Source organism: Rhineura floridana, chromosome 14 (assembly GCF_030035675.1).
Source record: "Rhineura floridana isolate rRhiFlo1 chromosome 14, rRhiFlo1.hap2, whole genome shotgun sequence".
Taxonomy (NCBI): domain Eukaryota; kingdom Metazoa; phylum Chordata; class Lepidosauria; order Squamata; family Rhineuridae; genus Rhineura; species Rhineura floridana.
Window position 1 is genome coordinate 21,890,355 of NC_084493.1, and position 12,741 is coordinate 21,903,095.

General features: G+C 45.9%; 1 protein-coding gene across 5 annotated transcripts in view; it reads left to right on the forward strand.

Annotated features, from left to right (window-relative positions):
* The window catches only part of BBS4 (Bardet-Biedl syndrome 4), an 80,375-nt gene that overhangs the window by 47,624 nt on the left and 20,010 nt on the right, over positions 1-12,741 (forward strand). For 4 of the 5 annotated variants that reach the window (XM_061594910.1, XM_061594912.1, XM_061594913.1 and 1 more), the window contains 2 exons: positions 3,085-3,138; positions 12,224-12,351. The exons of the other annotated variant lie outside the window; for it this stretch is intronic. In XM_061594910.1, the coding sequence (XP_061450894.1) occupies positions 3,085-3,138; positions 12,224-12,351 (182 nt within the window). The remainder of the gene's footprint in view (positions 1-3,084; positions 3,139-12,223; positions 12,352-12,741) is intronic. 5 annotated transcript variants of the gene reach the window in all.

Genomic DNA, 12,741 nt, shown 5'->3' on the forward strand with positions numbered 1-12,741 from the left:
TGGAGTTATTATTATTACCTTTATTGTTATGGTCGGTGACCAGCATAGCTCACGTGGAGAGATGTTAATTTGAATCTGGGTGTACTCAGATGCAGCCTCAGTGATACCAGTGGCAAGTGGGGAGAGAGCTACTGCAACAGCAGAAATTGTTGCTGCCTGTATCAGTGTATAGCTTGGTTTGAAATAAATGTTTCCTGCTGTGATCTTGGGCATGCATGTGACCAAGAAAGGCTGTGGCTGCCCATGTGCGGGGGAGAGTGACTGTGTGGATCAGCCCTTAGTCCTTGTGGTAGGCTAGTTGCTTTCCAGACACAAGCATGTCTCATAAATTCCATGATATGGGAAGGAATATGCAACCTTTACCCATGGTAGACCAAGATGGAGGAAGGCCTGGTTTTTATATCTGCCAGATGTTGCACACAGATGGCTGCCTGCTTTAATATTCAGCAAGAAAACAAAACATGACTAAGTACTCTCTCATGAACCAAATGCCACATCCTGGGTGGTGATGATCCCAACGTAGCAGAGCATCAGTCCAAGCAAAACAGTGTGTACCAAGCTGGATTAGTCAGTACTACAGACCCCAAAATTATTACAGCCATTTATTTATTTGGCACATATCTTGTCCCGCTCTTCAGCCAAGAGCTCTCAGAGTGGCTAAGAATTTTTTTAAAGCAGTAAAAAAGATCAAGGTACAATAAACATGGACAGAGCAGCCAGAATGTATCAGTGCGAGACCATGTTAAATTAGCAGTTTTTAAAAGATAAGGATCTAACAACTTTAAAGACTTGAGCAAACAAAAAGGCCCTCACCTGGCAGCAAAAAGACATTCAACTCAGCCCAGGTGAGCCTTCTTAGGGAGAGAGTTCTACTATTGGTGTGTAGCTTAAAAGGTGCTACCTGTGGTGAACTCACCCACCAAGGCCAAGAGAGAGACCTTTGGTGGGCAGGCAGCTCCTTTGACTATCAAGGAGCACAAAAATAATCTTTTGCTTTGTAATATGACCATTTTACAAAACTCAATTTCTGGTTTATCATCACTCTGACATGCCTTATTATACAGCCACAAGAGTGGCTGTATACTATAGCCAGAGTGGATTTTTTGCATTCCGCAATGTTAAATTGAAAATACCCTCCATGCCATTCTGATCCTTCCCATAAGCTCATTTCAAAACAAAACCTTACAAAACTTATAGTCCTGAACTCAGAAACGCTTACTTAACAACCCTGTAAATTTTCATGGTGATACAAATATGTATTTGTATGTTTTTATCTTGTACGTCGCCCAGAGTTGCTGGACAGCCAGCCAGATGGGCGACTAACAAATGTAATAAATAAATAAATAAATACACAAAACAGAGAGAATTGAGAGTTCAAAATGTAAAAAGAGAGAGAGAAAAAACAGATCCCTTTTGAACTTTTTTCTGTCAGAGTTCTCATAATCTGTTGAAATTCATTAAAAATCAGCCATGTTCACACCAGACTGTTATTTCACTTTAGGCAGTCATCGTTTCTCCCAAAGAATCCTGGGAAGTGTAGTTAGTGAAGAGTGCTGAGAGTTGCTAGGAGAGGCCCTGTTCCCCTCACAGAGCTTCAGTCTGACTGTTAAACCACTCTGGCCACTGGAGCTCTGTCACTGGAATAGGAGTCTCCTCTCAGCACCCTTTACAAACTACACTTCCCAGGATTCTTTGGGGAAGCCATGACTGTCTCACGTGAAATCAAAGTCTGGTGTGGGTGTGGCCCCCTGATTAGGCATCCCAGCATCTGGGAGTCTCGCTTTTAGAACATTGACAGTTGGTTCTTACTGAGCATTCCCGACATTATCATTGAGTTCAAGCCAAAATTTCTTAAATTAATTAAAAATAAGCCAGCCATTTTTTTTAACTTTTAAACTGCAGCAGATTAAGATCAGAGTATGGGGCAAGGCCAGTAACAGGATTATAGGTACTCTGTGAACATGGCTGATTTTTAATGAATTTCACCAGATTATGAGAACTCTGACAGAAAAAAGTCCACAAGGGGTCTGCGTTTTTTCCCTCTCTTTTTAGACTTTGAACTCTTGATTCTCTGTGACTGTTTTGTGTATCACCATGAAAATTGACAGGGTTGTTAAGTAAGCGTTTCTGAGTTCAGGACTATAAGTTTTGTAAGGTTTTGTTTTGAAATGAGCTTATGGGAAGGATCAGAATGGCATGGAGGGTATTTTCAATTTAACATTGCAGAATGCAAAAAATCCACGCTGGCTATAGTATACAGCCATTCTCGTGGCTGTATTATATATGAGGCTTATGTGCAAAATTCTAGTGATAAGAGAAGGTTTAACTGATCTTTGCCAGGTTTCCAGTTTCATTGTATTTGTATAGCATCTTTGACCATAATGGGCTGAAGTTACAAATTATGGTCTAATGAACTTTTGTTTTTGATTCTGGAACACCGAATAAATTCACACATCATGATAAACCACAGAACATGCAGACCAAGGCCACTTTGCTCTTTCCCATTAGCACGCTGGAGCAACAAACCATGATCCCTGCCTTAGCATTATGTCCAAACTGGAGATCATAGTTGTTTTGCTCCAAACCCCCCCCCCCAATCAGTATGATGAAAATAATTTTTGGCTACAGATCGTGATTGGAGCGAAACAAATTACAACCTCCAGTTCAGACATAATGCTGAATCAGGAATTGCAGTGTGTTGTTCCTGTGCATTGGCAAAGATGAGCAGGGAAACTCAGGTCAGCATCTTCAGTGTAAACCACTAACTGTGGAATACTGTGAATAAGGCCAGTATTTGGTGATTTGTAAAAAGATGCAATAGAGAGCCTTGCCACACTCAGCTCTGAGGTATTCAGTATTGTTAATCTTCTGCTGGATGGAAATAATCTGTTAGTCTGAGAAAATGGGATGACCATTTGGTGGTGTGATGTTTCAACAAATTGTGTTATATCTGTTTTTGAGGACATTGATCCTGTGGTTTTGCATTTTGTGAGCTTGAGACCAGTAGTTTTTCACACGGAGTGGCAAGACATTCCATCCCCTCATGTATCACATGCAATTTACAAATGTCTCCTTCACACCTAGGAGATCTGCCACAACTTGGGTGTCTGCTACATGCATCTGAAATATTTCAATAAGGTAATGTGAGCAGTTCTCTGGCAAGCAGTCGAAGTGCTTGTGTTGCATGCTGGGGATCCCTCAATGGCTGTGTGGGACTGGGATGAAGGAATTCCGTACAGTGGAGCTCCAAGTAAAGAGCCGCTGGTTGGGTTCATTAGCATCTCCTCTTATCCAGTGTGTAATGCCCTGATGGATACCAGTTGCAGAGAAGGTACTCCACTCCTTGTTGGTATCTTGCATGTAGCACCTTGCAGAGGGCACCTTGATAAAAGGACTTTGGGGGCTGCCCTCATGGGCATTTCAAAGGATTATTTTCATGATGGACAGGTTCCAAGTATGCCTCTTATTTTCATGTTAGAATTACTAGATTTATTTTTCTTAAAACATTTGCTGCAATCATAAGTTATGCACAACTGAAACTTTAATATTACTTAGTCGTTTTTCAACTTTGGGTCCCCAGATGTTGATGGACTACAACTCCCATCATCCCTTACCATTGACCATTCTGTCTGGGGATGATGGGAGTTGTAGTCCAACAATATCTTGGGATCCAAGATTGAAAAACATTGGCTTAGGTTGCAATCCAATACATACTCACCTGGGAATAAGTCGCATTGAACCCAATGGAGCTTACTTTTTGTGGACATGTATTGGATTGCAGCCTTAGTGTATAACCTATTCTGCTGGTAGAATTTGTTGCAGAAACCTGGAGGGGTGGAAATCGGACTGAGGTATTAATGGGGGAGGAGTACTGTGTGTGTGGAGGGGTAGGATATAGAGATATAACAGCCTTCTCTAAACTTGTGCCCAAAGGATATTTTGGACTACAGTAGGGCCCCGCTTTACAGCGCTTCACTTTACAGTGATTCACTAATACAGTAGTCTCAATTAGACGCAAGCCCCATTCTTACAATAATAATAAATAATAAATTTAATTTTTGTGTCGCTTATCTGGCCGAAGCCACTCTAGGTGACGTACAAACTAAAATTCAGTAAATTACAATACAATACAGATAAAATACAATAAAATAAGTACGATCATTAATCATAGCAGCATGAAATCAGTTAGGGCGATCAATAGATAATAAAATATCCCCCCCCCAAAAAAAATTAGCCCTCCCCGGAATTCCTGAAGGCCTGTCCAAAAAGCCAAGTTTTTAATGCCCGGCGAAATATATTCAGGGAAGGGGCATGGCGAAGATCGAATGGGAGGGAGTTCCAGAGAGTGGGGGCCGCCACTGAAAATGCCCTCTCTCTAGTCCCTACCAACCTAGCTGTTTTCGTTGGTGGGACTGAGAGAAGGCCCTGTGTGGCTGATCTGGTTGGGCGGCTTAATTTGTGGTACTGGAGGCGCTCCTTCAGATAAACTGGGCCGAGACCGTATAGGGATTTAAAGGTTAATACCAACACCTTGAATTGGGCCCGGAAAACAGCTGGCAGCCAATGTAGGTGAAATAATACTGGCGTGATGTGATTACGGCGGCGGCTGTTTGTAAGCAACCAAGCCACCGCATTCTGCACCAGTTGTAGTTTCCGGACCATTTTCAAGGGTAACCCCACGTAGAGCGCATTGCAGTAGTCTAATCGAGAGGTGACCAGGGCGTGTACCACCAGTGGGAGCTGATGAATAGGGAGGTAGGGTTGCAGCCTCCGTATGAGATGTAATTGGTACCAAGCTGCCCGGCTCACTGCCGAAATCTGAGCCTCCATGGACAGCTTGGAATCAAGAACCACCCCGAGGCTGCGGACCTGATCTTTCAGGGGTAAACTCACCCCATTAAACTGTAGGTCAACAGCACCCAACCTCCCCCTGTCACCCACAAGTAGCACTTCGGTCTTATAAGGATTGAGCTTCAGCCTGTTCCTTCCCATCCATCCACTCACGGATTCCAGGCACTTGGACACGGTCTCCACAGCCATCTCTGGTGAAGATTTAAAGGAGAGATAGAGCTGCGTGTCATCTGCATATTGATGACATCACAGCCCAAAACTCCTGATGATAGCTCCCAGCGGCTTTACATAGATGTTAAATAGCATGGGAGAGAGGATAGAACCCTGTGGCACTCCGCATGTGAGGGGCCAAGGGTCTGAAACCTCATCTCCCAATGCTACCTGTTGATGCCTGTCAGAGAGAAAGGAACGGAACCACTGCAAGACAGTGCCTCCTATTCCCAATCCTTCCAGGCGATCCAACAAGATACCGTGGTCGACGGTATCAAAAGCCGCCGAGAGATCCAGGAGGACAAGAAAGGTGGATTATCCCCCGTCTAATGCCCTCCTCATATCATCCACCAGAGCGACCAAGGCTGTTTCAGTACTATGTCTAGTCCTGAAACCCGATTGGTATGGATCCAAATAATCCGTTTCATCCAAGTGTGCTGCCAACTGGCCAGCCACCACTCGCTCAATGATCTTCCCCAAAAATGGCAGATTTGAAACGGGGCGAAAGTTGTTTAAGACTTTGGGATCCAAGGAGGCCTTTTTCAGAATAGGTTTTATAATTGTCTCCTTGAGGGCTGGTGGCAAAACACCCTCCTTCAAGGATGCATTTACCACCGCCCTGATCCCTTCGCCTAATTTCTCCCTACATTTCATAAGAAACCATGATGGGCAAGGATCAATCAGACAGGTGGTAGGCTTTACCGTTGAAAGCACCTTGTCCACATCCTCAGAAGGGAGAGGCTGAAACCGATCCCACAGAACCGGACTGCAATTGGTCAACTCTGGATCCCCCACTGCATACACAGCGTACGGAATCGAGTTCTTCAGGTGCTCGACTTTATCAGCAAAGTGCTTTGCCAATTTGTCACAGGAAGCCTTAGAATGTTCCAAGGGTTCCTGAGCAACTGGACCGACCAGGCTTCGGACTACTTGGAACAGCTTCCTGGGACAGCACTCTGCGGATGCAATAGAGGCAGCAAAGAAATCCTTCTTTGTTGCCCTCACTGCCACCTGGTAGGCAGCTATTGCTGCTCTAACCTGTGTCCGAGCATCTTCAGAACAGGATTTTTGCCACCGGCGCTCTAGTCGTCTCACCTCCTGCCTCAGACTACGCAACCGGGGTGTATACCACAGAGCCGTCTGAGTCCTATTCAGGGGGAGAGGACGTTTCGGAGCCACCCAGTCTAATGCCCTGGTGATTCCCTCATTCCACTCCATCACCAGGGTTTCGACCGGGCGACCTTCAGCAGGTTCCAATTCCCCCAGTGCAGTCAGGAATCCCTCTGGATCCATCAGGCGCCTAGGGCGGACCATTCTAATAGGTCCTTTACCCCTGCGGAGGGAGTGTGGCATCGAGATGTCAAAATTCACCAGATAGTGATCTGACCATGACACAGGGGTAAAAGAAATAGCCCCCAACTTCAGAACACTTCCTACCGCTCCCAGGACAAATACAAGGTCGAGAGCATGACCGGCTACATGGGTGGGCTCAGTATTATTAAGGTGCAGTTCCCAGGAAGCCATGGTTTCCAGGAAATCCCGAGGGGCTCCACTGAGGGTGGTCTCAGCATGCACGTTGAAATCCCCCAGTACTAAAAGCTCTGGGGTCAACGCTCCTACATCCGAGACCACCTCGAGCACCTCGGACAGGGAATCGGCCGTGCAGCGGGGCGGGCGGTACACGAGCAAGATCCCCAAACTGCCCTTCGGGCCCAACCTCCAGTACATGCAATCAACAACCTTGGTCCTTGGGAGCGGAGGCCTGGTGAAAATCAAAGACTCCCGGTAGATGACTGCCACTCCCCCTCCCCGCTTACCTACCCTCGGTTGCTGTGCATAATAGAAACCTGGCGGACACATGGCCTTAAGGATGGGAGCTGAGGCCTCGTCCAGCCAGGTCTCCGTGATACACACCAGGTCTGCGCACTCATCCAGTATCATATCATGGATGACAGATGTTTTTTGTGTCACAGACCTGGCATTACACATTAGCAATCGAAGGTCGGTAGGAATCCTGCTTCCCTCAGTTAACTTCTGGTTTGGGGCAGACCTGGAACACGGGATAGGTATTATGCATCTATCCCGTGTTCCTCTAAATTGACATGGTCTGCCCCTAGCATCAATCCGGCACCTGCCGCCCAAACTTGGTATAGCTTGGCCCCCCTCCTTCTCTGTTTCATCCCTCCTTGGTTTGCACATGCCCCTATCCCTAATTGCCTGCTGGACAGGCCTATCTTAAATAATATAACAAATAAACATAAAAACCCACCCCTTACCCCCCCGGGGGCTGCCGGTCACTTCTTGTACACCACGACAATATACAAACAACATACATACAACAAACATGTAATTAGAACAACGATACAACACATAACATACGACATAAGACAGACAATACACAACTTACACCTTACATACAACATGCATTTGAGTGTAATCACTCCATACAATTCAACCCGCTAAACCAACATCGTCCAGCACTATATAAGTAGATGAAATCTTCCTTCTTCTCACCAAACGCCGTCAGCCAGACGACAACGATGGCAAGGGCAAAAGCCCCAGTTCGAAACATAGACCGCGGTGGCGGCCCCGGCCACACCCCACCACCACAAGTCAGGCACAGAGCAGGGACAGCCACAATGGGCACAGCCGCGGCAGTGGAGAGAGAAGCAGGCCATCCAACGGCCAGCCGCACCCCCCGCAATCCAGCCGCAGCAACAACAAAAGCCGCTAACGTGTCCCGGCCAGACCAGCCGCAGCAGGAGAAGGAAAGCCCGCAGAGACGGCAACGCGGAACGCGCAGACGACAGCAGAAGCGGCGACGACGACAGCGAAGGACCCAGCCCGACAGCGACAGGGACAACCAGAGATGGCGCCAGCACGCGACAGCAGACAGGACCCCCGGAGAAGTCCAGACCCACACACGGCGCGGCAGAGGACCGGCCGCCACAGCAACAAGCGGCTGGACGCAGGCCAAAGCAGGAACAAAGCAGGCGTTTGTTCCGCTTTTATGTAGTTTTCAGGCATTGCACGCCATTCTATTCAGTGAGTTCCACTTTACAGCGGTTTTCACTTTACAGCAGGGGTCCAGAACGTAACCCGCCGTGTGAGTGGGGCCCTACTGTACAACTCTCAACAGCCCTGTCCACTGACCATACTGGCTGAGACTGATGGGAGCTATAGTCCAAAATATCTCAAGACCATCAGTTTGGGAAAAGGTAGGGAATAGGAATGAAGTGAGTGGAAATGAGATTATTGGATAGTGAATTATGTAGATGTGAGGGCGATCTGGCTGCGACATCTGTCACCCCATTGATTGCCAGGGTTGATTCGGCTGATCTGGCTGGCTAGGCGGGTGTCCCCTTCCTCCCTCACCGCTCCATGTGTGTCCCTCCCGAATTATGTAGAGTTCAGTAGCATGTACCTGGCCACTGTAATCCTCACCCCAGGTTCTTGTGGTTAGTAAGCATTTGACAGAAACAATCCAGACCCGCTCAGTCTCTGCAGAATGTGAGGCCTATTAACTCACTGTGTGAAAGTGAATCTCAGTGTGGAACCCTCTGCATATTAAACCAAACCCACATGCTGGTTTCTGCAGCTAAAACCCAAATTCTACCAGCAGAACAGGTTATACACTAAGGCTGCAATCCAATGTATGTCTACTCAGAAATAAACTCCACTGGGTTCAATGAGACTTTAAGTGTTGTTAAAGTTTCTGCCTGCCTCTCACAAACCTAGTTGGAAATTCCCCCAGATCCTAAGATAATTAATTCTGAACTGCAAGGCCAGAGTCAACGTTTTTTTTCCATGAAAGGGAGCTTCAGGCCACTGTTTTCTTGAGCTGTAACCTGGAGACTGACAATCACCCAGTCTCCATTTTTTTTGTGAACATAAGAACATAAGCAGAGCCTGCTGGATCAGGCCAGTGGCCCATCTAGTCCAGCATCCTGTTCTCACAATGGCCAACCAAATGCCCATGAGAAGCCCGCAAGCAGGACCTAACTGCAAGAGCACTCTCCCCTGGTTTTCAGAAGCATCCTGCCTCTAACTATGGTTGCAGAGCACAGCCATCACGGCTAGTAGCCATTGATAGCTTTATCTTCCATGAATTTGTCTAATCTTCTTTTGAATCCATCCACGTTGGTGGCCTTCACAGCCTCCTGAGGGAGCAAATTCCACAGTTTACCTATGTGCTTCTTGGAGATGTACTTTCTGTTGTCCTGAATCTTCCAACATTCAGCTTCATTGAACGTCCATGAGTTCTAGTGTTATGACAGAGGGAGATATACTTTTCTCTGTCCACTTTTTTCCATGTCATGCATAATTTTATACATTTCTATCATGTTGCCTCTGACTCGCCTTTTCTCTAAACTAAAAAAGCCCAAATGTTGAAACCTTTCCTCATAGGGGAGTTGCTCCATCCCCTTGATCATTCCGGTTGCCCTTTCCAACTCTACAATATCCTTTTTGAGATGCCCATATCTTTAGGGCAGGGATAGAGCACCTGTGGCCTTCCAGATATTGCTGGGCTCCAGTTCCCATCAGCCCCTGCCAACACAGACAATGGTCAGGGATGATGGGAATTGTAGTCCAACAAGATCTTGAGAGCCACAGGCTCCCCATCCCTGCTTTAGGATTTTTGAATGATGAAGCCAGTTGTTGCAGATAGCATTCATGATGGCGAGTGATGCTACCTCTTCTGATTACATTGCAGCCCTCAAGTCAGAGTTGGTAATGCCTTCCCCTAGTGGAAGCATTATTAGGAGGATGCTCCAGTTTGATTCTTGCAAGCCATGAAAACACCCCATTCCCCGTTTTCCCTAGTTTGGGGAATACAAAAATTTGCATGAGGTGATCTTTGATTTTAAATGGAGGCTTTAATGTGCCATTAGTGTGAGAAATTTCCTCCTCCTTCCATCTCCACCTCACCGCACCACCATACTTCATGTGCTTTCCTTGCATTGAGTCACATGGGCCTATAAAATATAATGAAGCCTATAGAGTGTGCTGGCATTTTTGCTTTTTAGCAATGAATATCCCATGGCTGCATAATTCTTTTTACTTTGTCAGCATCTCTCTTCTTTAATGTGCCTAGAAAAAAGAAACCTGCAACCTTTCATTCCTGTCCCACGGGCTGGGCTCTGGGGAGAAAAAAAGGCCATTGCAATTGATGCCTCTCATTGGAGGGGATTAACAATGTGCCCAGGAGGAGCAGTTCTGCTCCTTTGTGCAGTTCAGCAGCCCTCATGGCTCAGTGCTGGGATAAGCATTTTGTGGAACGATGAGCTGTAAAAGTCTCAGTAACCTCCAGTCCTGCCAATCTGCAGATTCTGGCATCCTACTGCTTCCAGGCCTAAATCACCCAGGAGAACAAGAATGAAAGGGGCAAAGCAATTGCAGCTCCAGCTTCAATGCTTGAGCCCAGCTGGGAGCATTGAAGGAGGAAGGAAGGGAAAAAAGGAACTCCACTCCTAACTCATGGGGGGGGGTAGAAAAAGAGCCTATCCTAAGAGCTCCATTCAAGAAATGTTTTGTCTATAAGACAAAAAAAAAATTAACAGGCAAGGGACTATTTTTAAATGTGAGGCATCCACAATTGTCCAAAGGGAAGGTGAGGTATTCGGCTACCAAGATCGCCTGGCTGCTTTCCTTTCCTTTTCATAGGGTTGTAGATGCATCACATACTGTATGGAGCAAGGGAGCTATTAGTCCTTGGGGGAAGCAAGCTTAGGAGGAGGGGGGTCCATAGCATAGTTAAAAGGGGCATAGATAGCAAGACCTTTTCTGCCTGAGAAGAGCAGCAGCTCAATGGTGGAATATCTGCTTTGCTTGCAGAAGGTCCCAGGTTCAATCCCTGTCATCTCCAAGTCTAAACCCCTGGAGAGATGCTGCCAGTCAGTGTAAACAACACTAAGCTAGTGGAACAAGTGGTTTGTCTCTGTATAAAGCATCTTCATATGCTCAAACTTGCTCTTTAATTTTGTCAGGATCACCAAGTTCCAGACCCCTTGAAACCACAGCTCTTGTAATGCACCCTCATTTGCCAAACTTACCAGGGCTGGAAAACAACCAAAACCAAAACCAACTCTGCAAGATAGATTATACTGCCACCACCCCTTCTGTCCACCAGTTTGGGTCACGGGAGATCCAAAATCTAATTTAAATGGATGTCCATGGGACGAGGCAAGAACTAAAAACCAAGTCTCCGCTTCGTGGAGTCAAGAGTTAAAACAATAGCAAGTAGCCAAATTAGGCCAAGGTGCTGGACTTAGTCCCCAAAGCTTACCTGCAAGAACACACACCAGGGCAGATATAAGGGAGCTTTATTAAAAATTTTAAGTGCATAAAAATAGCATAAAAATCATTTAATCCAGAACACCCATAAGGCATAGGTATAAATCACCAGTAAACATTGAAAAATAGTTGAGAATTAAACCACAGAACAAAAACAAATAAGCTAACTAATCCTAACTCTTAAAACATGCAAAGCTTAGGATAGCAAAGATAACTGACCCCACCAGGAACAGAGCACATCATCCAAGACATAATGTCAAGGGAAGATGTGGGGCAATTAGACAAAGGAAGATCTAACTCTTATAGGGACAGGCATAGCAAGAGCTAAGGAAGTCCAATAGCTGATCAGAAGACTCCTAGAAGGTGGAATACTGCAGGCGTTTTTTGTGTCTTTTAGGACGTGTGCTCCCACAGCTAGCAGAAGCTGATGACCTTGAGTACCAGCCTATACCAGATAAAGCGAGTGTCTTCAGTTATGGGATCATCTCAGCTAGTGGGAACAGACTGCTTCTCAGCAGAAAGGTTTACCCAAGTCTACTTTTCAGCAGCAAGACGTTACCCACAATCCCTGATGGCAGAGCCATGTTTTTAGGGATTTCTTGACAGTTTTGATGGGTCACTGAGTTTTTTCTAACACTGCATTTCTGCTTTCAGACCTTTGCAGCCATAGTGTGTATGAACCAGTGCTCAGGTTGGCTCGCTGCCAATTTCATTAAGGAGGGTCTTGTTTTCAAAAAGTTCTTTGTGGGTTGTCTTTTGGTGTTTTATAATATAGTTTTAATATTTCTTTGTAAACACTTTGTGAGGTTTGCCTGAACAGCAGTACATAAATGTCTTCAATAAATAATGTTCTCTGTGCTATGCTCAGGCAAAAGATCAGCTAAATAATGCCCTGGAGCTCAACCAACATGACCTGACATACATGACGCTGGGGAAAATCCACCTGTTGGAAGGGCAGACGGACAAAGCCATTGAAGTCTATAAGAAAGCAGTGGAGTAAGACCCCTTCTTCCCTTGCTCTGTTGGGGGTGGGGTGTTAGGAAATATGTCTTGGGCCCAGCAGTTAACCCCATTGTATCAAATTGGAAAGTGTTGAGAAAAGTCTTCTCTTGTGGCCTAGCCAGTCATCTTTGGCACAAAGACCCTCCCACCAGCACAAGGACCCTTCTGTGTCCCTTTGAAGCGCATGAATTCTTCAGTGCTAAGGCTACAGGCCAAAGCGACAGAAATAGTAAAGGTGTTGCAATAGCCTATAGCTCAGCTCCTTCAAATGATTTCTGAAGCCTGAGTGGTGATGCTATTGCTTGCATTTTCATAGAGCTGATCGGGGAAGGTGAGAATCCTTTGCTTATGTTCTCACAATATGAGCCAAGGGACATATATCTA